At 39.8% G+C, this 25,943-nt stretch overlaps 1 protein-coding gene across 53 annotated transcripts in view; it reads right to left on the bottom strand.

The window, feature by feature from the left end:
- Positions 1 to 25,943, bottom strand: part of ptprk (protein tyrosine phosphatase receptor type K) — a 300,910-nt gene that overhangs the window by 38,697 nt on the left and 236,270 nt on the right. For 15 of the 53 annotated variants that reach the window (NM_001443270.1, XM_087296958.1, NM_001443267.1 and 12 more), the window contains 4 exon segments: positions 4,858 to 4,893; positions 9,190 to 9,350; positions 11,998 to 12,027; positions 20,908 to 21,043. In NM_001443270.1, the coding sequence (NP_001430199.1) occupies positions 4,858 to 4,893; positions 9,190 to 9,350; positions 11,998 to 12,027; positions 20,908 to 21,043 (363 nt within the window). 53 annotated transcript variants of the gene reach the window in all.

Genomic DNA, 25,943 nt, shown 5'->3' on the forward strand with positions numbered 1-25,943 from the left:
GGCTAAATCGTAAGAAAATCACCAAGACTTACAAATAAATATTATTTCATTGCTATCATTTAGCAAAATGTATCAATTTATAGAAATATTATAAAGTCAAAATGACAAATACTGTAAACAGTGGTTAGGGTAAGGAAAGGTTCAGCTACCATGAACTAAACTGAACTGTTAATAAAACATGGTGTCTGGTTTCTAAATGTCGTTTTAATTCAGAAAGTTTCATGCTCTCTTGTGAGGGCACCTCACTACAAATAACACACTGAGGCTTTAAGTCTGTTTTTGTCGTCAAAATATGTAAATCCATACTTGACATATCGAGGTCGCACTTGCGCTTCGACATGTTTGCTGCTATAATTAAATGAAATTTCACATGTCAAACTGTAGGGTTGTCGCGCAAACATTTCAAAATAAAAGTCCAATATAAGCAAAATAAGTTAAAATAAACTTTTGTTGGTTTTTGGACCACACACTCCGCGACCCACAAAAAAAGTTCCCACTTACTTAGCGAAGCAGCCGGGAAACATGACACAATTAAGTGTTTTACTTTGATAAACTTCTTCGCTGAGAAACACTGGCTCAGGGAACACACGCATGTGCAGTGCAGCGCATCTAGTAAGCGACTCTCTTTAGATTTACCAACACGCATGATCGCGTTTCTCAAACTTGCTTAAACTAAGCGTTCTAACCGTACGTTCACACCGAAAGCGGCGACAGCGTCAAAGTAGCCGGAAGTCATTCATTTTCAATGAGAGCCGGCGGCGAAAGGCGGCGAGGAGCAGCGCGGCGCGTCTTTGCCAGAGTGAGCGTCGAGGAGAGTTGAAATGAAGTCAACTTTATGGTAATGAGCTATGACGCGGTTCGGCGGCAAGCAATCAGAATGAAGACGTCCACCGCTTGATAGCAGTTCAGAGAACACAGACCTGTAAACTTTGGTTCCGACCAGTTGTTCCCAAGGGTTTGATGATTGCGGTCGCCGGATTTCCAATTATTTACAATTTTTTCCGACAGGAACATGCATTAAATAAGTTACTGGCGAGTTACTGATGTTCATTAATGTTATATAAATTTATCTTAAAAAAGCGGGAATCTCACGCGATGTGACAGTACAAAACAGTACAGCTGCTTCAGGATATTTCAGACATATGGACACATATTGGATAAATAGAGCAAAGCCACACCACACACAACTTGATCTTCCATTGTTAAATGAATTTGATAAGACGTGCGCAACATTTTCACGCTAGAAACATGTTTTATGCTGGAATGTAACTGATATGCTGCAACGGCTCCTTTAAATATGAGATCAATGTAGCGAGTTTTGACGCTCTCGCTGCCGGAGCTGAAGGCAGACAGCGTTGTCGCCAGGGCAGCCAGAGCGACCTTGGACGCTCTCGCCGCTTTCGGTGTGAACGTACGGTAAGGATTCTGTCACAGCAACGTGAAGCAGACGCTTAACAAAAGTTGTGTGTGAGCGAACACGTCAAACTTAATGACACATTTGAGGGCTCATGATCAACCTAAAGGCAGAGGAATGCAGCCTGCGACGTCATCTGCCACATTCAGAGACTACGTTTACCAATACTCAATTTTAATATGAGCTCCTAATGTTCCTGTGTGCAAGTGTGTGTGAGAGAGAGATTATGTGTGTATGTGTGTGTGTGAGAGAAAGTTTCTGTGTGAAAGTATGTGTGTGTGAAACTGTGAGCATGTGTATGTATGACAGTGAGTGTGTATGTGAGAGGGAGATTACATGTGTATGTGTGTGTGAGCATGTGTGTGATGTGTTTGTAAATCCTTCGGAGTAGCTTCTCCCAGCTGGTTCTGCTTATCGATTTCACACACACACTAGAGAGGGTGCTCTAGGCTAGTGTTTAACAGCAGACTGGGTGGGCACTAGGCTAGTTTCAGGCTAGCACTTAGGATGGAGAATAGTGGTGTGTGTGAGATTCTCAGCAACAGTGCAGATTCTCCATGTCATGTGTGTTTGACAGTTTGACATCAGCATCACCAATAGCATGACATCGTTTTCCAACACATCCAGTATAACATATAAACAAACACACCTGCTATAATTAGCAATATGTAAAAACAAGTTTGTCCACAGCAGCAACACACACCACTGGTCACCACACACACACACACACACACACACAGATCTGTATAATGCAGCGCCTCTCAATGCATTCCTACAGGCTCTCTGTGCATGCTCACTGATCAGCTGATCTGGGTCCAGCCTGTGGGAATGTCTGAGAAACGCTGCGCTGCGTCACACAACATGAAGATGGTGAGGGCTACATGGGCGATGCATGCTGGGTAATGAAGGTCTTTATGTGCAGCAGGAGCACTCAGCTCAATTCAGTTCTGTTCTGGAGGCGAACGCATCCTCTATTAGACAGCACTACTACTGTCAACAGATCCATCACCACCAATCACATACAAAATAAAAGCTCGTATCTACATTATATACTGTGTGTGTGTTCAGTGAGCGCTCATACATGAACTAAATACACACTTTTACTTTGATCAGGATTGACAACCAATTGGAGAAAGGCGTTTGACTGGAGATATGCATCAATTAAAGACAACATGAACGCGTTTCACTTTAGACTGAGGGGAAATGAGGGAGATTCGGGTTTTGATTTCATTCAATGCTGTTTGATTGGACTGGCCTATGATTTTGTTGATTTAGGAGACAAACAATACAACCTGATCTTCGTTTACTCTCACTCGAGTAGACTTTCTTTAGTTAAACACACAACAAGATGTTGTGAAACATGCTGGAAAAAGACAGCCACTGGCATCGATTGTGGGAACTGGTGCTGCATGATATTGGAGAAATCTGAAATTGCGATATTTAAAGGGTCATGACCACCTCTACTTTCGGTTCAGGTCTACCTCAAAAAATGCATCATAATGGGCGTGGAGCTCCGCGAGCAAAGGGCAGGAGTGGGCGTGGCCAGCAGGGGAGAAGGAGGGGAACGAACAACTGTTGTCAGTCGGCTCACAAAATGAGACACAAACCGTGAGGAGACGCATGATTTAATAGTTTACAAAGTTAAAACGCAAAGAAATAAACATTGTTATACATTTGTTATTTGTTATTTCATATTCACACAACCACAATTTATATCATTGTATAGGTGATTGTGTTCATATAAACACTATAAATGAGGACTTCTCTCCTCCTCAATCCCCGGGTCTGAATGCAGACTCAGTGCAGCAGGTCTCTTGCCCTGCCTACTTCAATCAGCAGGGCTGCTGGTAATCTGGAGGATTAAGGCGAACACAGCAGCACGGCGATGTGTCTAAATGTAAACAAACTAAACTGATAAAGGACAAATCCACCATTCTCCAATTCTCGTACTGCTCTCCAGACAATACTGTGTGCCGTGGGTCCGTGTCTCACAGCTTGGCTCTGGCAGGTCTGCCTTGCCTTCGGAAAGCACGCGCAGTCATGAATAATTAAGAAGCCGGCTCTTCTCATAGGATAAGAAAACTCATCTATGAATATTAATGAGAAACCGACGCGTCATCTTTGCACTTGCAGTTTTGCGATCCGTCGCCGATTTTGATCCTGTCTCAAAAACCCGGAAGCTGAAATTAGCTGACAAAAGCTCAAAATTATCCAGTTTATCCCACAATTAAAGCTGACAGGTGCTAACGCTGTCTTAACTGATGCTCAACACACACTAATTTGTTAACGTCTCAAAAAAAGTACCCGAGGGTTTCGTGAACCTTTAAGTTTTATAGTTATAGTAGCGAAATAAATATTACGATATGAATAGTTTCACAAGATGGTGTGAATAGCGCTATTTGACGGTTTTCTGGGAAGCATAACAGTATTCAGATACAGACATTAGGCATGTCCAAATCCGATCACATCATCAGAAAGTGGGCCCAAGTACACGGTTTCAGACTTGATCAAATTGGACGTTACCTACTGATCAGGAATAAAAAAAAAATATATAATAATAAAATAAATAAATAAATATATTTAAATATTTCCCAAATGATGTTTAACAGATTCAGGAAATTTTCACAGTGTGTCTGAAAATATTTTTTCTTCAGGAGAAAGTCTTCTTTGTTTTATTTTGGCTAGAATAAAAGCAGTTTTTAATGTTTTAAACATCATTTTAGGGTCAAAATTACTAGCCCCTTTAAAGCTATATATTTTCTACAGATCAAACCATCGTTATACAATAACTTGCCTAATTATCCTAACCTGCCTAGTTAACCTAATTACCCTAGTTAAGCCTTTAAACTGCTTCTTTGTTTAAATCCTTTAAATAGAAGTGTCTTGAAGAATATCTAGTCTAATATTATTTACTGTCATCATGACAAAGATAAAATAAATTAGTTTTTATAGATGAGTTATTAAAACTATTATGATAAGAAATGTGTTGAAAAAAATCTGCTCTCTGTTAAAGAGAAACTGGGAAAAAAAACAAGGGGGGCTAATAATGACATCCACTATATATTGTGCAGCCCTAGTAGAAACTAAAATAAGATGAAAGCCAATGGCTGCTTTTTCCAGCATTCTTCAGTAAATCTTGTTTGTCTTCAACAGAAAAAGGCAACTCAAACAGGTTAGTGGGACGAGTAAACGGTGACAGAATTCACATTTCTGGGTGAACTATAATGCTGTTTCTCCTACTTTACGTCTATAATGTTCAGTCCTTGTGGAGCATTAACAACCCAAATCATCCCTTCACTATGGTGTGCACTAATGTAATGTAATGATCAGAGGAGCAGCTGATGTGTGTGAAGTGAGAGTTCATGTTGTCTTTAAAGCTGAACTGAATTGCTCTGTAGGGAACTATGAAGATCCGCTCACACAGACAGTCACACAGTCCTCACCTAATACAGCTGTTGGCACCAGAGGCTCATTAGGCACTGCAGAGAACACAGGCAGAGTTATGGAGGAGGAACATACCAGAAGAAGAAGAGGAGAAGATGGAGGAGGAGGAGAAAGAGGAGGTGGAGGAGAAGAAGAAGAAAAAGGAGAAGGGGAGGAGAAAGAGAAAAAGAAGAGGAAGAGGTGGAGGAGGAGAAAAAAGAAGAGAAGAAGAAAGAGGAGGAAAATTAAGAGGAGGAGGAGGAGAAGAAAGAAGAGGAGAAAGAGGATGATGAGAATCAAGAGGAAGGGGGAGAATCAAGAGGAGGAGGAGAAGAAAGAAGAGGAGGAGAAAGAGGAGGAGGAGAAGAAAGAAGAGGAGGAGAATTAAGAGGAGGAGGAGAATAAATAGGAGGAGAAGACAGAAGAAAAGAATTTAGAGGCGGAGGAGAAGAAAGAAGTGGAAGAGAAGAAGAAGAAGAAGAGGAGGAGGAGAATACGAGGAGGAGGGGGAGGAGAATAGGAGTTGGAGAATTAAGAGGAAAAGAGAAGACAGAAAAGGAGGAGGAGGAGAAGAAAGAAAAGGAGGAGCAGAAAGAAGAGGATGAGAAGAAAGAAGAGTAGGAGCAGAAAGAAAAGGAGAAGAAAGAGGAGGAGGAGGAGGAGAAGAAGAAGAAAGAGGAGAAGACAGAAGAAAAAGGAGAAGGGGAGGAGAAAGAGAAAAAGAAGAGGAAGAGGTGGAGGAGAAAAAAGAAGAGAAGAAGAAAGAGGGGGAAAATTAAGAGGAGGAGGAGAAGAAAGAAGAGGAGAAAGAGGATGATGAGAATCAAGAGGAAGGGGAGAATCAAGAGGAGTAGGAGAAGAAAGAAGAGGAGGGGAAAGAGGATGAGGAGAAGAAAGAAGAGGAGTAGAATTAAGAGGAGTAGGAGAATAAATAGGAGAAGACAGAAGAGAAGAATTTAGAGGCGGAGGAGAAGAAAGAAGTGGAGGAGAAGAAGAAGAAGAAGAGGAGGAGGAGAAGACGAGGAGTAGAAGACAGAAGAGGAGGAGGAGGAGAAGAAAGAAGTGAAGGAGAAGAAGAGGAGGAGAAGAAAGAAGAGGATGAGAAGAAAGAAGAGTAGGAGCAGAAAGAAAAGGAGAAGAAAGAGGAGGAGGAGGAGGAGAAGAAGAAGAAAGAGGAGAAGACAGAAGAGGAGGAGGAGAAAGAGGAGGAGGAGAAGAAAGAGGAGGAGAAGATAGAGGAGGAGAAGACAGAAGAGGAGGAGGAGGAGAATAGGAGTTGGAGAATTAAGAGGAGGAAAAGGGGAAGACAGAAAAGGAGGAGTAGAAGAAGAGGAGGAGGAGAATCAAGATTAGGAGAAGAATTAAGAGGAGGAAGAGAAGAAAGAAAAGGAGGAGGAAGAGAATGAAGAGGAAGAGGAGAAGAAAGAGGAGAAGAAGAAATAGAAGACAGAAGAGGAGAAGAAGAAAATAAGTAGAAGAAAGAAGAGGAAGAGGAGAAGAAAGAGAAGGAGGAGAATTAAGAAAAGGAGAAGAAGAAAGAGAAAGAGGAGAATTAAGAAAAGGAGGAGAAGAAAGAGGAGGAGAAAGAGGAGGAGACAGAAGAGGAGGAGGAGAAGAAAGAGAAGGAGGAGAATTAAGAAAAGGAGAAGAAGAAAGAGAAAGAGGAGAATTAAGAAAAGGAGGAGAAGAAAGAGGAGGAGAAAGAGGAGGAGGAGAAGAAAGAGAAGGAGGAGAATTAAGAAAAGGAGGAGAAGAAAGAGGAGGAGACAGAAGAGGAGGAGGAGGAGAAGAGGAGGTGGAGAATTAAGAGGAGGAGGAGAAGACAGAAAAGGAGGAATAGAAGAAGAGGAGGAAGAGAATTAAGAGCAGGAGGAGAAGAATTAAGAGGAGGAGGAGAAGAAAGAAGTGGAGGAGGAGGAGAAAGAAGAGGAGGAGAAATAAGAGGAGGAGGAGAAGAATGAAGAGGAGGAGGAAAGAGGAGGAGGAGATAAGGAGGAGAAGAGGAGGAGGAGAAGAAAGAGGATGACAAGGAGAAGAAGAAAGAGAGGAAGGGAAGAAGTTGAGCTCTTTGTTTATCCTGATTCCACTGAGGTGTTGATGTTACACAGACGAGTGTTCTGATATAAAGTCATTATTAATAACTGAACCACACATGCCTGATCTCACGAGAAAACGTAAGTATTGTACGTTTTGCCAGTTTAGTGGCTAATTCATACGAATTTGTACGATTTTAAAAAGGAGGTGTGGCACCTAACCCCACCCCTAAACCCAACCGTCATTGGGGGGATGAGCAAACTGTACTAAATTGTACGAATTCATAAGAATTAGCCACTAAATCAAAAAGTTACGAATTGCCGTGAGATTGTGTTGACCACACACACACACACACACACACACACACACACACACACACACACACACACACACACACACACACACACACACACACACACACACACACAAATCTTCACAGTAGGTTGTAGCAGCAGTATGTTGTAACAGAGATCATCATAAACATCTGGGAACAGGAGTGAGGCAGTCTAGACCAGCTCTGCAACCTTTTGCTGTCAACCACAATTGTCCAGCGCGAGTGGTTTACTTGTTAAGTCAAAGCAGAGACGCAAATTGACATCCTGCTGCGTATGTAAATAATATTATATATAAATTGAACGATTTGTGCAGGAGGTTTCAGGGGGTTTCTCTTGTGGGGCGTGATTGTGGCGTAGCGCCTGCTGTTGGTGTCCCGGGGGAAAATCCTTGTGCCAACACCGACAACAGCTGATCAAACCGGGCTCAGCTCAGTCAGAAGCACCGCTGAAAGCCTCCATCATCCAGGTATAGTTTCTGAAGGAGTTGATAAACTCACAGATCAGGGTGCGCCTCTGAAAGGATCTAGTGGACTTAGACACGGCGCCGAACGAATATATGCTGTTTTTCAGCCTTCTTAAAGCACATAAACACAGCTATTCTCTCGATAAAACACATGCTCGTCATTAAGCAGTGAAACTAGAGTCATCTGTTCTGAAGTGAATTTTGTGCGTGAATGAAGCGGATTTGATGTAAATAAACTCAAAATGTTCACACACCAACAGACCAACACAACTCAGCATGACCGAGAGAGATGGCTGCTTCCCTCTCATGCTGGAGTAGCCAATAGTGGCGCCAGTATTCATATCTGGTTCTTCCCTCATAGAAAACAGTGTTTATAATTGCAGTAGTGGAAAGGCAACTCTTCCGGCCTCTGGTCTGCGATTTGCACAGATGTGGATGTTGGTTCTTATCATCGCAGATGCGAATAGATGACGCTATTCCTGCATAATTGAATGCTTGAACATTCTGAGTTTACCCGTTTTATTCTTGTGTCAAGTTCACTTCACAATATATTCTTTCATCATCTTCATTGAAAGAAAGTGAAACTGGGATCACCTATGATAATAATAATAATAATAATAATAATAATAATAATAATAATTCCTTACATTTATATAGCGCTTTTTGGGGTACTCAAAGTGAATTTTGCACCCGACCGCACACCACACACCAGCTGAATGGTGGAGAGGAGACAGAGTGATGTAGCCAATTGTGATATGTGGACAGAGGGCAGTGGGCAGATTTGGCCAGGGTGCCAGGGTGAAACCCCTACTCTTTTTCGAAGGGCATTCTGGGATTTTTAACGACCACAGAGAGTCAGGACCTCGGTTTAACGTCTCATCTAAAAGACGGCGCTCACTGAGCAGTATAGAGTCCCCGTCACTGTACTGGGGCATTAGGAATCACAAAGACTGAAGGTTGGGCGCCATCTGCTTGCCTCACTAACACCAATTCCGGCAGCAACCTAGCTTTCCCATGTGCTCTCCCATCCAGGTACTGACCGGGCGCAGCCCTGCTTAGCTTCAGTGGGCAACCATGCGAGAGTTGCAGAGAGCTAGCTGCCGGCACCTCCACTGTTTTGCACTTGAGTGCCTCCAGTTGGTGTTTACTGTAACTGCAGCAGCACATGAACAAATGTGCAAATCTGATTGGTGGAGAGGTTTTTGTCTGAGTCAATCCCAGTCAATTTTTGTCTGCACCAAGATTTCCCCTCGGGACACCAACTACAGGTGGTAGGTCATAGTCACCTCTACACTAGAGCAAGCTCCTGATTGGTTAATGCGACTCAAATGTCCGCCAAAACTTAGATTTTTCAACTCTGTGTGAATCACGTTAAGCCCATCAAACGCCCGAAACACCCAATTTGCACCATGTCATCAGCCGCATCAATGGCGTGAATACCACCATGTCTTTGCATTGACTACACATGTAAATCACTTGTGCTTAGCTTCATCAAGCTTCTGTGTGTGTGTGAGACTCACAGCGGTTGCTGAAGTTGTGCGAGTCCATGAATGTGACGGTCATGGGCTCCTCAGCGTGCAGCGTGCTCTGGTCGGCGTAACTGCGGTCCATGGAGTTCACCATGTGGGTCATCTCCTGACGGGTGTTCCCGATGGCGTCCTTGCGCTTCTTGGCCAGCTTCCTGATAAGCCAATCATTAAAACAAAGCAAAACAAAACAAAAAAGTCTGATTAATAAACATGCTCCTGCAGAAAACAGCCCCCGTTCTAGCCCTCAGACACCCCAAGCACCCACATGTAGGAATAAACAGAAAACAGGAGAGAGAGAGAGAAAGGGATGATCCATTAGGAAAGTGTTTAGTTCCACACCAAAGGACAACTTGGAGGGAACTTGCAGGAGATACTTTCACATTAGTGGATGTGGATCAGAGAAATAAAACCATGCCTGCTCAAAACCAAGAGAGCTTATTTTACTGTCTGCGCAGACTTGAGATCTTTATAAATGGTCAGTGTATCTTTTGGTCGTTGAATTTTCATATTATAAACGGATATTGAAAAAAGAAAAACGAGCCGTTTTTTGATTTTGGTTTTTGAATATTAAAACGAAAATTAAAAAACGGCTCGTTTCACCTTTTTCATGGTGAAAAACGAAAAACCAAAATTCAATAATGATTTGATTTTTATTTATTTCGAATAACAAAAAATAAAATCATCAGAAAACAAAAACGGAGTTTTTCTGTACTTTGTGATTACAATTTAGATTTTTCTCCATGTATTTATATTTTGAATTGCATTATGGCATCTTGATCTTTCCTCCAATAATTTTGATCCGTAAAACGTTTTGAAAAGTGACTTTTATGAACATTGTTAATAGTTTAAAGTGATGAAGGGCCCTATCATACACCTGGTGCAATAAGGCGCGAGACGTGTTGCTACTTTCAGACCAACGCAACCTTCATTTTCTCGTTTTCTATCATGTTGTTTAAATAGTAAATCCATTTGCACCAATTTGTGGACTCTTTGTTCTGGTCTAGAAATGAGGTGTGTTAAGGCACATTGTTGGTGTGTTGCTATTTTGAGGAACTAAAATGTGCAACAGACCAGCTGAGAGCCGGTCTAAAGTCCAGCACAGAGCACATAAGTTCAGTGGTGTATCGGCACGCACGGCGGAGGGGCCCCGCGTGATTAGGGGGCCCCAAGTCGTCGCGATTTTTAATAATTGAAAATTCGGCAACCGCAATAATCAAACTCTTGGGAACAACTGTGGTCGGATCCAAAGTTCACAGGTCTGTGTTCTCTGAACTCCTCTCAAGCGGTGGACGTCTTCATTCTGATTGCTTGCTGCCGAACTGCGTCATAGCTCATTACCATAAAGTTGACTTGATTTCAACTCTCCTCGACGCCCACACTGGAGAAGACGCGCCGCGCTGTTCCTCGCCGCCGGTTCTCAATAAAAATGAACGACTTCTGGCTACTTTGACGCTCTCGCCGCTTTCGGTTTGTGATCGCTCCTCAATTTGTGAAGGTTTCCCTGCGTTGTCGCTCCACCCCGCCTCCCAACCCCACTCCTCAATTTGGGATCGCTTCCCCGCATTGTCCACCTGTCAGGTTTTGGACCATATAGGGGATAGCATGTGTGTTTAGATTTATAACTCAGTTTTTTTGACCACACTTTGTTATTACTGTTCATTATTTGTTTGCTGGAACAAATTAGAACTGAATTTAGAAATAGTTTTGAAGTAAATCTTTGCGCTTAACAAACAAAATTAATTATGTAGGCTGATGGATATCTGTGCCCACAACACCGTTTCCTTATCCTAGAAAGAGAGAAAGTGAAAGAGGCTGAATGAAGGAGGCTCGTTCTTTATCCTCGCGCTGCAGATGCTCTGTTTAACTGTTTAGTAAAGTTTTTACACTTATAAAGCCCGCCACGTAAATAGCAAATGCGCCATGACGCAACGCAACTGACTTTTAAAGGGAATGTGAGATGAGACTCTGATTTATTTATTCTCAAAACACACCCATAACTCATTGAGAGGATAAGCTCAACCCTGTGAGAATATGCAGAGCATATTTGCGCTTCAGACTTTGCGCCTAGATGGTTAAAATAGAGCCCATTATATTAGTATTAAAATGTTAATAAAAGTCACTTTGTTAAACTGTTGAATTGAATTATCAACATCGAAAGTCGACAGAGCAGAGACCAACGTCCAACAATGCAGTTCATAACCGTAAAGAAATGAAAAACACACAATACAGAAGCTGATCATCTTTACAGTGTGCGCTGGTTGACCTGACGTAAACACTTCATGGTTTTACTTTAAGTAGAAGAGTAAAAGAGTGTCATCATGTCATGAAATGCGATGTAAAGCGGTGAACGGAGGATGGTTTGTAGAGCAAGCGATGTGTGCAGTTTACTGTTTTAAACGTCTGAAGTCTTGAGTTTGCACTGAGATTAATCAAGACAGAACTTCTGAAGGGGAAAACCACTGAAAACACCTTCAGCAGACGGGATGGAGAGCTGGATGAGAGAGGGCGAGTGACTATCCCACACACACACACATGCACACGCACGCACACAGAGATAAGCAAAACCAAGCCCAAACACAGAAACACACACAAGTGCAGCATTCTTTTTTCAAATAACACCGCTTGGATGCGACCGTCGCCGAGCGAGTCCAGGAAATACTGAAATGCGAGAACGAATCAAAAGCACCGGGGTTGGTCGTAGCGACTTGTGTTTTGTCTTGAAAAAAGGATACTGCATCTTTAAAAGACTAACCATAGACAGAGAGCTTTAGAGCTGCTCTGAGCGTCTCTGTTACTTACAGGTAATATGAGTACGAATAGTAGCTCCTCCTGGCGAGCGAATGAGAAACAGCACAAACAGATGAAGAGATATTGGTGAGTGCAATGCGGGGAGCAAAAATCCACCTTTACCAACAGAAGCAGCTTTAGCCGGAGCTCTTTCAACTCTCATTCTCGGACACATGCATGTATGCCTTCAGCTAGTTACTCGTCTCTCAGGAGGAGGACAAATAATGTTAAATCAAGGAAAACTAAATGCAAAAAACTCAACAAAAACACTGACACATGCCTTCATCTCAAAACCTATTATTTCCTCATCTGTTAGGAGGAGGACAAATAATGGAAAATGAAGAAGAAAAATGTAAAAACAAAATGCAAAAAAAACAAAAAAAACTCAACGAAACACTGTCATATGCCTTCATCTCAAAGCTTATTTACTTGTCTGTTAGGAGGACAAATGATGTGAAATAAAACAATTAAAAACTATGTAATCAGAGCATGCAAAATATAAATGTATTTTTCATTAAAATATTATTTATTTAATTAATTTATTTAATAATAATAATTAAAAAAAATATACATCAACACATCCATGCCTCTCAAAGCCTGTTTAAAGAGAGGACAAAATAAAAAAAAATAAAAAAAAGGAATAAATAATTAAATAAATAAAGGAAAACAAAGAAATAAAAAAAATGTAGAGCCGGCAAAACAAACAAATAAAGAAAAATGCATGCTTCCATCTCAAAGCCTATTAATCTATTACGAAGAACAATATTAATAAAAACACTCAAAATAGAGGAAAAAAATTATCAGAACATGCAAAAAATAAATAAATAATTAAAATAATAATAAAACACCTATTGGAGAACAAAAAAAAAAAACTTTTAATTTAACAAAAAATATTAATTAGAGCATGCAACAACAACAACAATAATATTAAAGATAACAATATTAATAATAATAAATAATAATAATAAAAATAACAATAATAAATAAAACACAGACACATGCATCCTCACCTCAAAGCTTATTTACTCTTAAAAAATAGTAGAATCAAAAAGAAATCAAAAAGAAAAAAAGATGCAATATTAATAATAATAATAATAAAAAAAGATAATGAAAAATAATGATAATAATTATAATATAAATAATAACAATAATAATAACAATAGTAATTATAATAATGACGATAATAATAATAATAAACACAGACAAATCAATGGCTCTCAAAGCCTATTTACTTGTCTGGAAAAATACAGAAAATAAAGAAAAATTAAGAAAAATTTGAGAAAAAAGCAAGTAGAGCATGCAAAAATTAAATCAAATAAAAATACAAATAATAATAAAAAAAAAACAGACGCATACATGCCTTCATCTCAAAGCCTATTTACTCATAGGACAAAATAAAAATGAATATTTCTAATAAAAATATTATTAGAGCATGGAATAATAATAATAATAATATTAATAATAATAATATTAAATAAAACACTAACACATGCATCCCTTCAACTCAAAGCTTATTTACTCTTAGATGAACAGAAAATAAGTCAAAATAAAAAAAACAGATGCAAAAATAATAATAATAATAATAATAATAATAATAATAATAATAATAATGATAAAATAATAATAATAAATAAAACACTGACACATGCATCCCTTCAACTCAAAGCTAATTTACTATTATAAAAAACTGAAAATAAGTCAAAATGAAACTAAATCAGACGCAATAATAATAAAAAAATAATAATAACAATAATAACATTAATAAAAACCACTGACACATCCATGCCTCTCAAAGCCTTTTTTACTTGGAAAAAAAAGAAGAAGAAATTTTTTTTCAGATCATGCAAAAAAAAATCTACTAAAATATGTAAACACGGACATGTATGCCTTCATCTCAAAGCCTATTACTAGTCTGCAAAGAGGAACAATTAAAGAAAAAGAACTCAAAATGAAGAAATGTAAAAATAAATTAAAGTGTTTGATGAGGGTCTCTGACCGAATAAATCACTGCAATCAACTTCAGTGCATAGAATATAACTGATTAAAAAAAAATCTGTAAGACTTTACAAAACAGGACAAGCAGCTACTGTGACATGAGCTAATGTATTTCCTGACATGAACAAACAGCGAACGACTGAGTTTTCATTATCTAACTAACAAAGATTAATACTCTAAAATACAATAACTACGTGTCCCGTGTTGTAAAAGTGCGACCGAAAAATCATCCAAGGGAAGCACAACCAAAAAACAAATGAAACAAATGCTGCAAATCAAACGTGTGAGCTGCTGACGTCCTGCAAAACAAGCAATGTCAATGACCACTGTTTTAAAGATGCAGTATCTTCAGTTCAGCATTGAGAAAATGCCCTATTCTGAGTCCCGAGGCCCAAATACGTGCTCGTGTTCACTTCCTTTACCTGGGAAACACAATCATGGGCTCACACAGCTGCCACGTGTGTTTTCAGGTGACAATAGTGTACTGCACTTCACCAAACGTTTGACCTTTGCTTAGTAAAACAGCATCCCTTTGTTTGAAATGATGTCCATTCAGACAGTAGCTGTGTTTACATGTGAATTAGATGAATGTGCAAGACTGGAATATCTTATAAATCATTTGCGCATATAGCAGCGTTTCCATCCAATGAGAAATGAAAGAGAAGAAAATCAGCACTTCCTGATGTACTACAGCAAATATCAGTCAAGGAAGTGTTATTTGATGCATTGGGATTTAAAGCGTTGGGATTTTCAGTTGTGTCGTGTCATAGTGCATTTGTTATTTACATGACGGACTTTGTAAGTGTAAAAACTGAACGCTTCACTGGCTAAAAGAACGAGCCTCCTCCATTCAGCCTCTTTACTTTACTTTTACTCTTTACTCCTTTACTTTGGTGGAGTGAGGAAACGGTGTTGTACTCACTCCACTGAACACATCCATTAGCCCGCATATTTAATTTAGTTTGTTAAGCTCAAAGATTTGTGCACAACTATTTCTGAATTCAGTTCTATTTATTCTAAACGAATAAATAAATCGATCAAACAAACAATAATAACAAAGTGTGGTCAGTTATATCCAAACACACGTCCTGTTCTTATGCCCCATATGGCGATGCAGACGTCTCCAAAACATCTAAGGTAAACAAATCTAAATAGTTTTTTTATTAAACATATAAATACTAGTGGTGTATGGAAGTAAATCCGGCCAATTTTAAATAAATCAAATAAACATTGGAAATGAAAATGAAAATCAGATTAACAATTTCATTTTAAAACACTGTTCGCAAAATATCTGACAAAATTGAAAATGAAATTAAATTTCATTTTTATTTTCATTTTCACTTTGACAACACATCGTCCCCTGTCAAATTGATAATTAAAATGAAGTTGCCGATTTAACATTTCATTTTCACTGCATTTCCGCATCAAGACTGCCAATATTAAAATGAAAAGCCAAACTGAAAAATAAAATGCAAACACAATTTTTACAAAGCGTGTTATTAATGTTCACGCTATAATAGTGACACAATTCAAATTAAAATGTAAATTTAAGCTTTCCTTTTAGTGACACTTTTTCATGTCAGTTTTCATTTTCGATTTCATTTTTAACTTCAAGCTGCATGCAAAGCCTATGCTAATCAGTGGGAGGGGCGTATTCGAGTGACGTCGAGTGCTTTCACACACAGAGACCGAGGGCAGAAGCACGGTTTTGATGGATGGGACAGCGTGAGTTACTAGTGTAAATACAGTATAACAGGAGTAAAATGGCAAAACTGTTAGTCAGCTTTTACGTGAAGCAGCTGCTGCATTGGTAGAGCAAGAGGAACGCGGGACACAGGAGAACCAAACGTCAAACTTCCGTCCCGCAGCAGGAGTCGCGGACTTCCTCAGTGGGCAGAGAAACTGCAGCGTAAGTGCGGTAGGCCTTGTGATGAAGTCGTATTGTATATACTGTATTAGGTCTTGTGACGTTAACAACTTGTTAGTCCTAAAATCGTTGAAAGACAGCTAAATCAGCACGGTAAAGTTGGTTTTAGGTTTGATATTCGCCACAGTCATGCACGCAGTGTTAGGGATCATCTGCAAATTACACCGACAGAACCAAAACAAAAATCTCTCCTGTAGTCAGTTTAGTCCCTAGAAATGTGAGCACACTTTAGAATGAAAAGCTCACATCAAGGTGAACTACTGTAAACAATGTTTCCTAAATATTTGTGGGATGATGTATACATAAATCAAAGGGAAAATGTGAGAAATAACATTTGAGTGATTTAGCTGCAATATTTTTCTTATTACTTGTGTACTAATGATAAGAGATAATGCATATTTCTTCTTTGTATGTACCGTATAGTTTAAAGTATAGTTGCTTTGTTACATGTAGTTAATCACTCTAGCCTCTATTTACTGGAATCTTCTAGAAATACTTTTTTCTTGTTTGCGTTACTGTGCGTTTTGGTTCTGTCGGTGTAATTTGCAGATGATCCCTAACACTTTTTAATTTTATTTACGCACGATATATTTATGACAGTGATTATATTCCATGTAATAAAAGAGTTTGTAATGTAGTGTATGGAGGTAAGACTTGTAAATCTGACACTGTTCTCTCTTCCGGCTGCCGTTTTCATTCTGACTATTTTTTTATTCCTTTTTCTGAAAGTCATGAAAGCAGTATTGTCTAGTTTTTTCTTTATTATTTTAGAAAATATGATTGCAAAAAAAAAATTGTTGTGCTCTCCCATTCAATGCGTTCAGAGTTTACCAACTATGTTGATTTCTGCTGCTGAGAAACCCACAAATGTGCAAGGGGTTTGTATTTGTACATGGTTTGTCAGGCCCTTAACAAGCATCACTGCACTTTGGTGTGGCGTTCTGTTTATAAAACTACCTGAGTGGACATGACCTTTGCCTCATTGGATGGAAACGCTGCATTATTGGTAAATGGTTTATGTCATATTCCAGCTCTGCACACAAGTCTTATTGACATCTTGGATGGAAACACAGCTGTTGTTTTTGGGTTCCTGTATCGAGATGACAGCAGATCTCCAAACACTGATCTACCAGCCCGAAAGCTGAGCCGTATAGCCGGACGCTGAGTCTGTTGAACATCTACCATCAGATCTTTCACTCAGCAGAATGCATGATGATCTGATGACCAGAGATGTACGGAATGAATGGAGAATGGAGGAGGATGAGATCACGGTGAAAAACATCCAGGGTTTACCAGAATATGAGGTTCATTTACCAGATGAATACTCCAAAACACAAAATAAAATTCTCTTCATCAATAACTCATTAACTCACACATCTTTCTTCAATACAAATGAATCATTCAGAGTGAATCTCCAGTTCACAGCTCACTGATTCAAACCATTCAGTCTGAGCGAGTCTCCAGTGAAGAAATCACTGATTCAAATGATTTGGTCTGAGCGAGTCTTAAGTTAACGACTTACTGATTCAAATGATCCATTCGGAGTGAGTCTCCAAAACTATCCATTTAGATTCAATCTCCAGTAAACAACTCACTGATTTAAACTTTCCAATTAGAGTGAATCTCCAGTAAACAAATCACTGATTCAAACTTTCCATTTAGAGTGAATCTCTAGTAAACAACTCACTTATTCAAACTATCCAATTAGAGTGAATCTCCAGTAAACAACTCACTGATTCAAACTATCCATTTAGAGTGAATCTCCAGAAAACAACCCACTGATTTAAACTTTCCATTTCGAGTGAATCTCCAGTAAACAACTCACTGATTCAAACTTTCCATTTCGAGTGAATCTCCAGTAAACAACTCACTGATTCAAACTATACATTTCGAGTGAATCTCCAGTAAACAACTCACTGATTCAAACTTTCCATTTAGAGTAAATCTCCAGTAAATAACTCACTGATTCAAACTATCCATTTAGAGTGAATCTCCAGTAAACAACTCACTGATTCAAACTTTCCATTTAGAGTGAATCTCCAGTAAACAACTCACTGATTCAAACTTTCCATTTAGAGTGAATCTCCAGTAAATAACTCACTGATTCAAACTATCCATTTAGAGTGAATCTCCAGTAAATAACTCACTGATTCAAACTATCCATTTCGAGTGAATCTCCAGTAAACAACTCACTGATTCAAACTTTCCATTTAGAGTAAATCTCCAGTAAACAACTCACTGATTCAAACTATCCATTTAGAGTGAATCTGAAGTAAACAACTCACTGATTCGATTGTTTTATTTAGACCGAGTTTCCAGTAAAAGATAAACCTCTGATCCAAATGGTTCATTCAGAGCAAGTCTCCAGTAATCAACTCACTGATTCGAATGAACCCTTGCGAGCGAGTCTATAATCTAGTATGCTCCAGAACAGTGACTAAACTCCTATGTAGAATATACACCTGATATAAACATCCAAGGCTTGCAGTTAGTCTGTTCTTCCCACATGGATCAATGATTTTTTTACCGTCACCTCGTACAGTTTCTCATCAAATCTTCTGACCAATCAGATGCTCTCTACTATCTGACATACCCCGCCCCCCTTCTACTAATTGGCTGATCGTTTGATGTGCTTGAGCTCAACCACTCTCACTGGCAGAGCTGCGAGAAAAAACAAACCCTATTGGCTGATTCACACTTATCATATCTGTGTGTGTGTGTGTGTGTGTGTAATGATGAGACATTATATAATTACACTAGAGCAATGGTCTCAAACTCAATTTCTGGAGGGCCGCAGCTCAGCATAGTTTAGCTCCAACCACCTCCAGCTCACACCTGCTTAATAGTGTCTAGTAGTCTTGAATAACCTGTATAGATGGATGTTTGATCAGGGTTGAAGCAAAACTGCAGAGCTGCGGCCCTCCAGGAATCCAGTTTAAGAGCTATGACATAGCGAGTGTGTATAAATGAGACAGACCACTCTCTCCGTCTGCTCTGATGAGGCCTGCTGTTCCAGATAACACCACATGGTGGCGCCATTACACAGCAGAGTGAGAGAGAAGCTGGTGATTGTGCATGTGTATGAGTGTGCCAGTGTGAGAATGTGTGTGTGTGAGCGTTTGAGTGTACATGAGTGTGTTTATTTGTGTAGTTGTGTGTGTGTATTTGTGTGTGAGGAAGAGTGTGCTTGAATGTGTTTGTGTCTGAATTTGTGTCTGTGCATGAATGTGAAAGAGTGTGTGTTTGAGTGGGAGTGTGTTTGTGTATCTGTATGTGAGAATATGTGTGGTTGAGTGTGTGTGCGTGCGTTTGAGTGTACATGAGTGTGAGAAAGAGTGTGTATGGATGTGTTTCTGTGTTTGTATGCGCAAGTGTGAGAGTGCATGTGCGTGTGTGTGTCTGTGTAGTTGAGTGTGTGTGCATATCTGTGAGTGTTTCTGTAGGAGTGTGTTTGTATGTGTGTGTGAGAGGGTGCGTATGAGTTTGTGTTTGTATGTGTAAGTGTCTGTGTGTGCATGCGTTTGTGTGTGAGAGTGCATGTGCGCGAGTATGTGTTTGTGTGAGAGTGTGTGAGTGCGTTTGAGTGTACATGAGTGTGTGTATGTTAAGGTGTGTGAGAAAGAGCGTGTATGAATGTGTTTGTGTGTGTGAGTGTGTAATTGTGTCTGTGAGTGTATCTATGTGTGAATGTGTGTGTGGGTGAGTGTATGTGTGTGCGTGTTTGAGAGTACATTGGTGTGTGTCTGTGTAGAAGTGTGCTTGCGTGTGTGTGTGTGTGTGTGTGAGAATGAGTGTGTGTGTTTGTGTGAGTGCATGTGCATGAGGGTGTCTGTGTGTGAATGTGTGTGTGGTTGAGTGTGTGTGCGTTTGAGTGTACATGAGTGTGTGTGTGTGTGTGTGTGTGTGTGTGTGAGAGAGAGAGTGTGTATTGGTCTATATTTGTGTTTGTATGCATAAGTATGAGTGTGTCTGTGTGCGGTTGAGTGTGTGCGTGAGTGTGCGTTTGGGTGTACATGAGTGTGCGTCTGTTTGTGTAGGTGTGTGTGTGTGTGTGTATGTGTGAGAGAGAGAGAGAGAGAGAAAGAGTGTGTTTGAATGTGTTTCGTGAGGGAGTGTGCTTGTGTGTGTGTGTGTGTGTGTGTGAATGTGTTTGTGTGGGAGTGTGCTTGTGTTTGTGTGTGTGTGATTGTGTCTGTATGTGTGTCTGTGTGTGGTTGAGTGTGTGTGAGTGTGTGTGTGCATTTGAGTGTACATGAGTGTGTAATTTTGTAGGAATGTGCTTGTCTGTGTTTGTGTGTGGGACAGAGTGTGTATAAGAGCAAGTTTGTGTAGGAATGTGCTTGTGTGTGTGTAAATCTGTGAAACTATGTGTGGTTGAGTGTGTGTGTGAGAGAGTGTGTGTATGGATGTTTTTGTGTTTGTATGTGCAAGTGTAAGTGTGTGTATGTGTGTGTGTGTGACTGTGTTTGATTGTGTGTAGGAGTGTGCTTGTTTGTGTGCTTGTTTGTGTGTGTGTGTGAGAAAGAGTGGGTATGAGTGTGTGTTTGTGTTTGTATGTGTAAGTAAGTGTCTGTGTGTGAGTGTGTGTTTGTTTGAGAGGGTACACGTGTGTTCGTCAGAGAGTGAGTGTGTGTCGGTAAGTGAGTGTGTTTGTGTGGGAGTGTGCTTGTATAAGTGTGTGTGCATATGTGCATGAGTGTATGTGTGTATGGGCGTGTGTGTGTGTGCGTGTCCGATGCTGACGGTCTGCTCCTGTTGATGATGTAATGGGATGGCAGTGGAGGAGGGTGCTGGTGTGCTGGTGGGTAGTTCAGAGTAAACACACGCACGCACACACACACACACACACACACACACACACACACACACACACACACACACACACACACACACACACACACACACACACACACACACACACACACACACACACACACACACACACACACACACACACACACACACACACACACACACACACACACACACACAGATCCTACCGTTTCTTGAGCAGCAGGATGGCTACGAGCACCAGCAGGATGAAGACCAGCACAGCAGCGCTGATGCCGGCGATCTTCACCACCTGATCTGTCTGTTTGGCCGGGTCTGGAATCACCTCCGGCTCCTCCGTGGCTCCTACAGAACACACACACACACACACACACACATTCAGAAATCAAAATGAGCAACATTCAGCCTGAAGCCGGCCTTCTGTGTTTCGAGGTCACCAATACGAAATACACTCAAACTCTAACGGCTAGTGGACGGCTGCTTCTCACTCAGGGCTGCTGTTGATGCTAATGAGGGAGAGATGGTCACCAGTGGGCGGGGCTTTTCCCCTCTGATGACACGTACAGCGGGAGAATGTCAATCAAAGTGTGTCTGCAGACTGATTTCATCAAGTCTGATTATAAACGATAGAATGAAATCAAGTTCACCATTAGGGGCTGGCTATATTCCCAGGTAAAAAAAAAGTCCACTAAAATGCACTTTATTTAAGTATACTTAGTACACTTTTCAGTAAAGTGCTAAAAGTGCTCTATTTTCGCACACTAATTTTGTACTTAATGTACTAAAGATAGTATTAAGTATATGTCAAGATAAGCTTAATATCATCTAAGTGCACTCAACTCTGCTATTTTGAGACACCCTGAAATTGAATTAAAATGTGCTTTTAACATACTATATCAGTATTTTAAAATATATATATTTAGTTACAACTAGAAATACACTTGAACCCTAATTTTAAACATTTATAAATATTACTATGACTAATTTAAAGTATAATAGTAATATATTAAAATAATTTACAAATTGTAAAAAGTGTGCTAAATACTGTATTAAAAGCATTTTGGGAAAATGTGCTTCTACTACAATACATTACTAATAGATTTTTATATATTAACTTATTTTAAACTTAGGATTAGTATGTAAACAGTGTATTAAAAATCAACTCATGTTTAAAGCACACTTTTGAAAAACACACTAATAAAACTCTTGGATGTTTTTCTGTAGTGTACTTTATTGTAGTACACTAAAGATTTATTTAAATATTACTGGTATTTAGTATACTTCTGTGAAGTGTACTAAAGTCCTACTGAAGTATAAACATACTTTTAATTAGTATATTTATAGTGTAAAACCATCAAACTTTTATTTAACACAAAAAAATAACAATGTGCTAAAAATGTATTTGTGGGTATTGAAGTGTATTTTATTTGCATTTAATTATATATTTTTTTCACCCGGGTTCACACACTGCTCATTCACCACATATAAAAGAGATGTTTGTGTAATAGGTCCCCTTTAAAGCTGCAGCCCCATCAGTGTTTAGTGAGATTGCTTTCTCTGGCCGAACTAAACAACACAATGAGTTGAAAACGACTGTCGGATGTGTTTCTCCAAACATTGGCAGACGAGCGCGCCATCAGTTCATTGTGGAGCGCTAAAATTATTACCTGGCACACACATGCATTAGACAAACTGCTAAATGAGTGTGCTGTAAAAATGAAAGAGAGAGAGGGTGAGCGCACACTAGGGATGCCACAGGTCTCAATATAATATTGAACCGTACGGTACGACCTCCACGGTTCAGTACGTGCTTGTGAATGGGGTTTTCTTGGTTTTGCGTTTAAATAATTTATGTGTGTTTTATATCTCCCTGAATTGACTGTGTGTGCCTGTAAGTCTACAAGCTGAGTAGACTTAATCAATCACTATGCTCTAAAGTTAGGGGGCGCTTAAGCACCATTCCACACTTTAACATGGCGAGCGGCGGTGAAGTGAGGCAACAGTACAAAGAAGCGCCGGCGAAGTAAGGCAACAGTACGAGAAAGCCCCGGCGTCTTTCAAATCTGCGGTGTGAGGACATTTCGGTTTTGCCGGTAAGCATAATGCCAATACAAGAAAAACGTTAAACAAAACATAACTGTGTGCAGCATTGATTTACACGTATAACCACGTCTGCACATTTGCAGCGCATCACCCAGCAACATCACTGTCTGAAGCAGGACAGCAGAGAAAGTAATAAAGTCCTCCAAACAGCAACAATCCCTCGCTGAATCCTTCAAGCAAACAAACCCAACTGGCTCAGAGAGACACATAAAATAGCAAAGGCAGTGCGGGTGTTCACTGCTGAAGATTTACAGCAGTTTTGGGTGATTGGAGATGTGGGCTTTTGTCATCTTATAAAAGCACTCGATCCGCGTTACAGACTACAGTCTGGCATTTTTCCAGCAGCGAGAAAATGAAGATGGTTTATTTATGTTTACTGAAGTACAAACATGTTTATTTGAAATGGCCAATTTATCTTTATTAACTTCACATGTGTGTTTATCATCAAAGTGTAGGATTTGATGTGTTCCCCAGTTTGTACATGGGCTACCAGCAGCTGTGAGATTTCAGTGTTCATTTTTTTATACAATACTCTAGGAACTGCTGCACTTTTCCTGGCTTTTAAGTAAAACAAAATGAGTATTGCAATAAATAATTTTTATTTTTTTCTCCTCAACCTCTATTGCCTATTGAATAAAAAAAAAAAACACACGTCAAGCCATGAGAACCAAACCGAAAACCGTGTTTAAAAAACCGAGGTATTCACTGAACCGTGGGCTAACTGTATTGTTGCATCCGTAGCGCACACACACTTCTTTCTAGCTATAAATAAATCCTAAATTGTTGATTGTTAACTACGCTCTTTGTCTCTGCCTTTCCCTCTTCTTCTTGTCTTTGTAAGAATCTTGGTGTGACTCTGGAGTCAGATCTAAGTAGTCATGTCAAAGCAGTCAGTAAATCAGCATACTGTCATCTCAAAAACATTGCAGGAATCAGATGCTTTGTTTCCAGTGAGGACTTAGAGAAACTTGTTCATGGTTTTATCAGCAGCAGGGTGGATTACTGTAACAGCCTCCTCACTGGCTTTCCCAAAAACACAGTCAGACAGTTGCAGCTCATCCAGAACGCTGCGGCCAGAATTTTGACCAAAACCAGGAAATCAGAGCACATCACACCTGTCCTCAGGTCTTTACACTGGCTCCCAGTTACATTCAGTTTAAAGTATTACTACTGATCTATAAATCACTAAATGGCCAAGGACCTCAATACATTACAGATATGCTCACTGAATACAAACCCAACAGATCACCAGGGCCAGACGTAATCTGCGGACGTTTTTTGCTATTTCTGCAGAGAATTTCGGTAAAAATCTGCGGATTTCTGCTGAATTATTTTGGGAGTATCAGAACTAAAACCTTAATATATTAAATAAAAAAGTCATAAATTACTGAATAAAAACTAAATAAATTCAGATTTACACATTTACTCAAGTAAATAAACAGAATTAATGATGGGCTAAAAGTCCTGCAGAAATCTGTGGAAAATCTGCAGGCGCAGATTCCGTGTGGGCCTACAGATCACGCAGACCTCTAGGATCAAGTAAACTAGAAACTCCAAGAGTTCAGTCAAAGCAGGGTGAATCGGCTTTCAGCGACTAACAGCGCCCCCCGCTGCTGGAATCAGCTTCCAGAAATGATCAGATGTGCTCCAACGAAAAAACAAAAACTAAAATGTTAAATAATTATCGTTGACTGAAATAAAATTAAAAACGAGAGTTTAAAAAAAACTAGAACTAACTGAAACTGTATTGTGTACATACGAAACTAACTGAAACTGACTACAATTAAAAAAACCTTCTTCGTTTTCATCTTTGTAAATGTATTTAATACATAATCTTACTGTAAGCCTTTAAGAAATAAATATAATCCGCGCTGCAGGTGATCTCTCGATGAAGAAGTATACACATAAATCATTCATTCATTCATTTTCTTGTCGTCTTAGTCCCTTTAATAATCCAGGGTCGCCACAGCAGAATGAACCGCCAACTTATCCAGCACATTTTTACGCAGCGCATGCCCTTCCAGCCGCAACCCATCTCTGGGGGAGATCCACACACACCCAATTCACCAGTACCGCATGTCTTTGGACTGTGGGGGAAACCGGAGCACCCGGAGGAAACCCACGTGAACGCAGAGAGAACATGCAAACTCCACACAGAAACGCCAACTGAGCCGAGGATCGAACCAGTGACCTTCTTGCTAATACCCACTGCGCCACTATGTCGCCGCCTTTATCATATCTTCTTCAAAATATCTTCTTTAGTGTTCGACAGAATCAAGAAACTCAAAAGGTTCCTACCCACTTTTTGGGTGAACTACCCCCTTAAATTAGGGATGCACGATATATCGGAGGCCATATCGTTATCGGCCGATAAATGCTATTTTTAAGATTATCGTTATCGATCCGATGTCTAAATTAGGCCGATATCTTTAAGCCGATAAATTACGTCAATTGTTGCCGCGCACGCAGGGGCGGAACATGTTCAGACTTGTTCATGGATCTCTCCTCACACTGATTATTCCTTCAAAGTCCCTGCTTTCTTCACGTGGTAATTTTGAAATCATAGCTTTTTTGCTTTGAGTATAGGCTATTCAGTTCAAAAGAGCAGAGTTTCTGCTTTTATGAAGTTTGCTGTATAAAAATATAACATTTTGAGATATTTATAATTATCGGCCTATATATATCGGCTATTGGCCTCCAAGTCTGAACTCTGAAGAATTATCGGTTATCGGTATCAGCCAAAAAATCCGGTGTATCGCTACTTAAAATAAAACAAAAGGCATTTATGGACAGCTTATCATGAGTGTGCATGTCAAAGAGTGTTGGGTTACGGTGTTTGTGTCTATAACCCTGTCAGAAATCCATCACAGCGCTGCTCTCCGTACAGCATCTCCAGTATTGATCCAGACTGAAGTGCAGCGGGTCACATTTACGGCGGTCTGGTTTCTCGGCCTGTAAATGCCGCATTGTGTGAGCCGTCTGTAAATGGATCATGGGTCTGTCCTGAAGCTCTACTATAAGCTTTTAAGAGTGATAAGGCAATGACCCGCTGACACGGCCTCTTAAATAAAGTCATCAGCTGTGCTCTCTGCCTCTGGGGCTGCGCACGGATGATTTTCACCACACAATAACACTCGGACAA

The sequence above is a fragment of the Danio rerio genome, chromosome 20 (assembly GCF_052040795.2).
Source record: "Danio rerio strain M-AB ecotype USA chromosome 20, GRCz13ab, whole genome shotgun sequence".
NCBI classification, from domain to species: domain Eukaryota; kingdom Metazoa; phylum Chordata; class Actinopteri; order Cypriniformes; family Danionidae; genus Danio; species Danio rerio.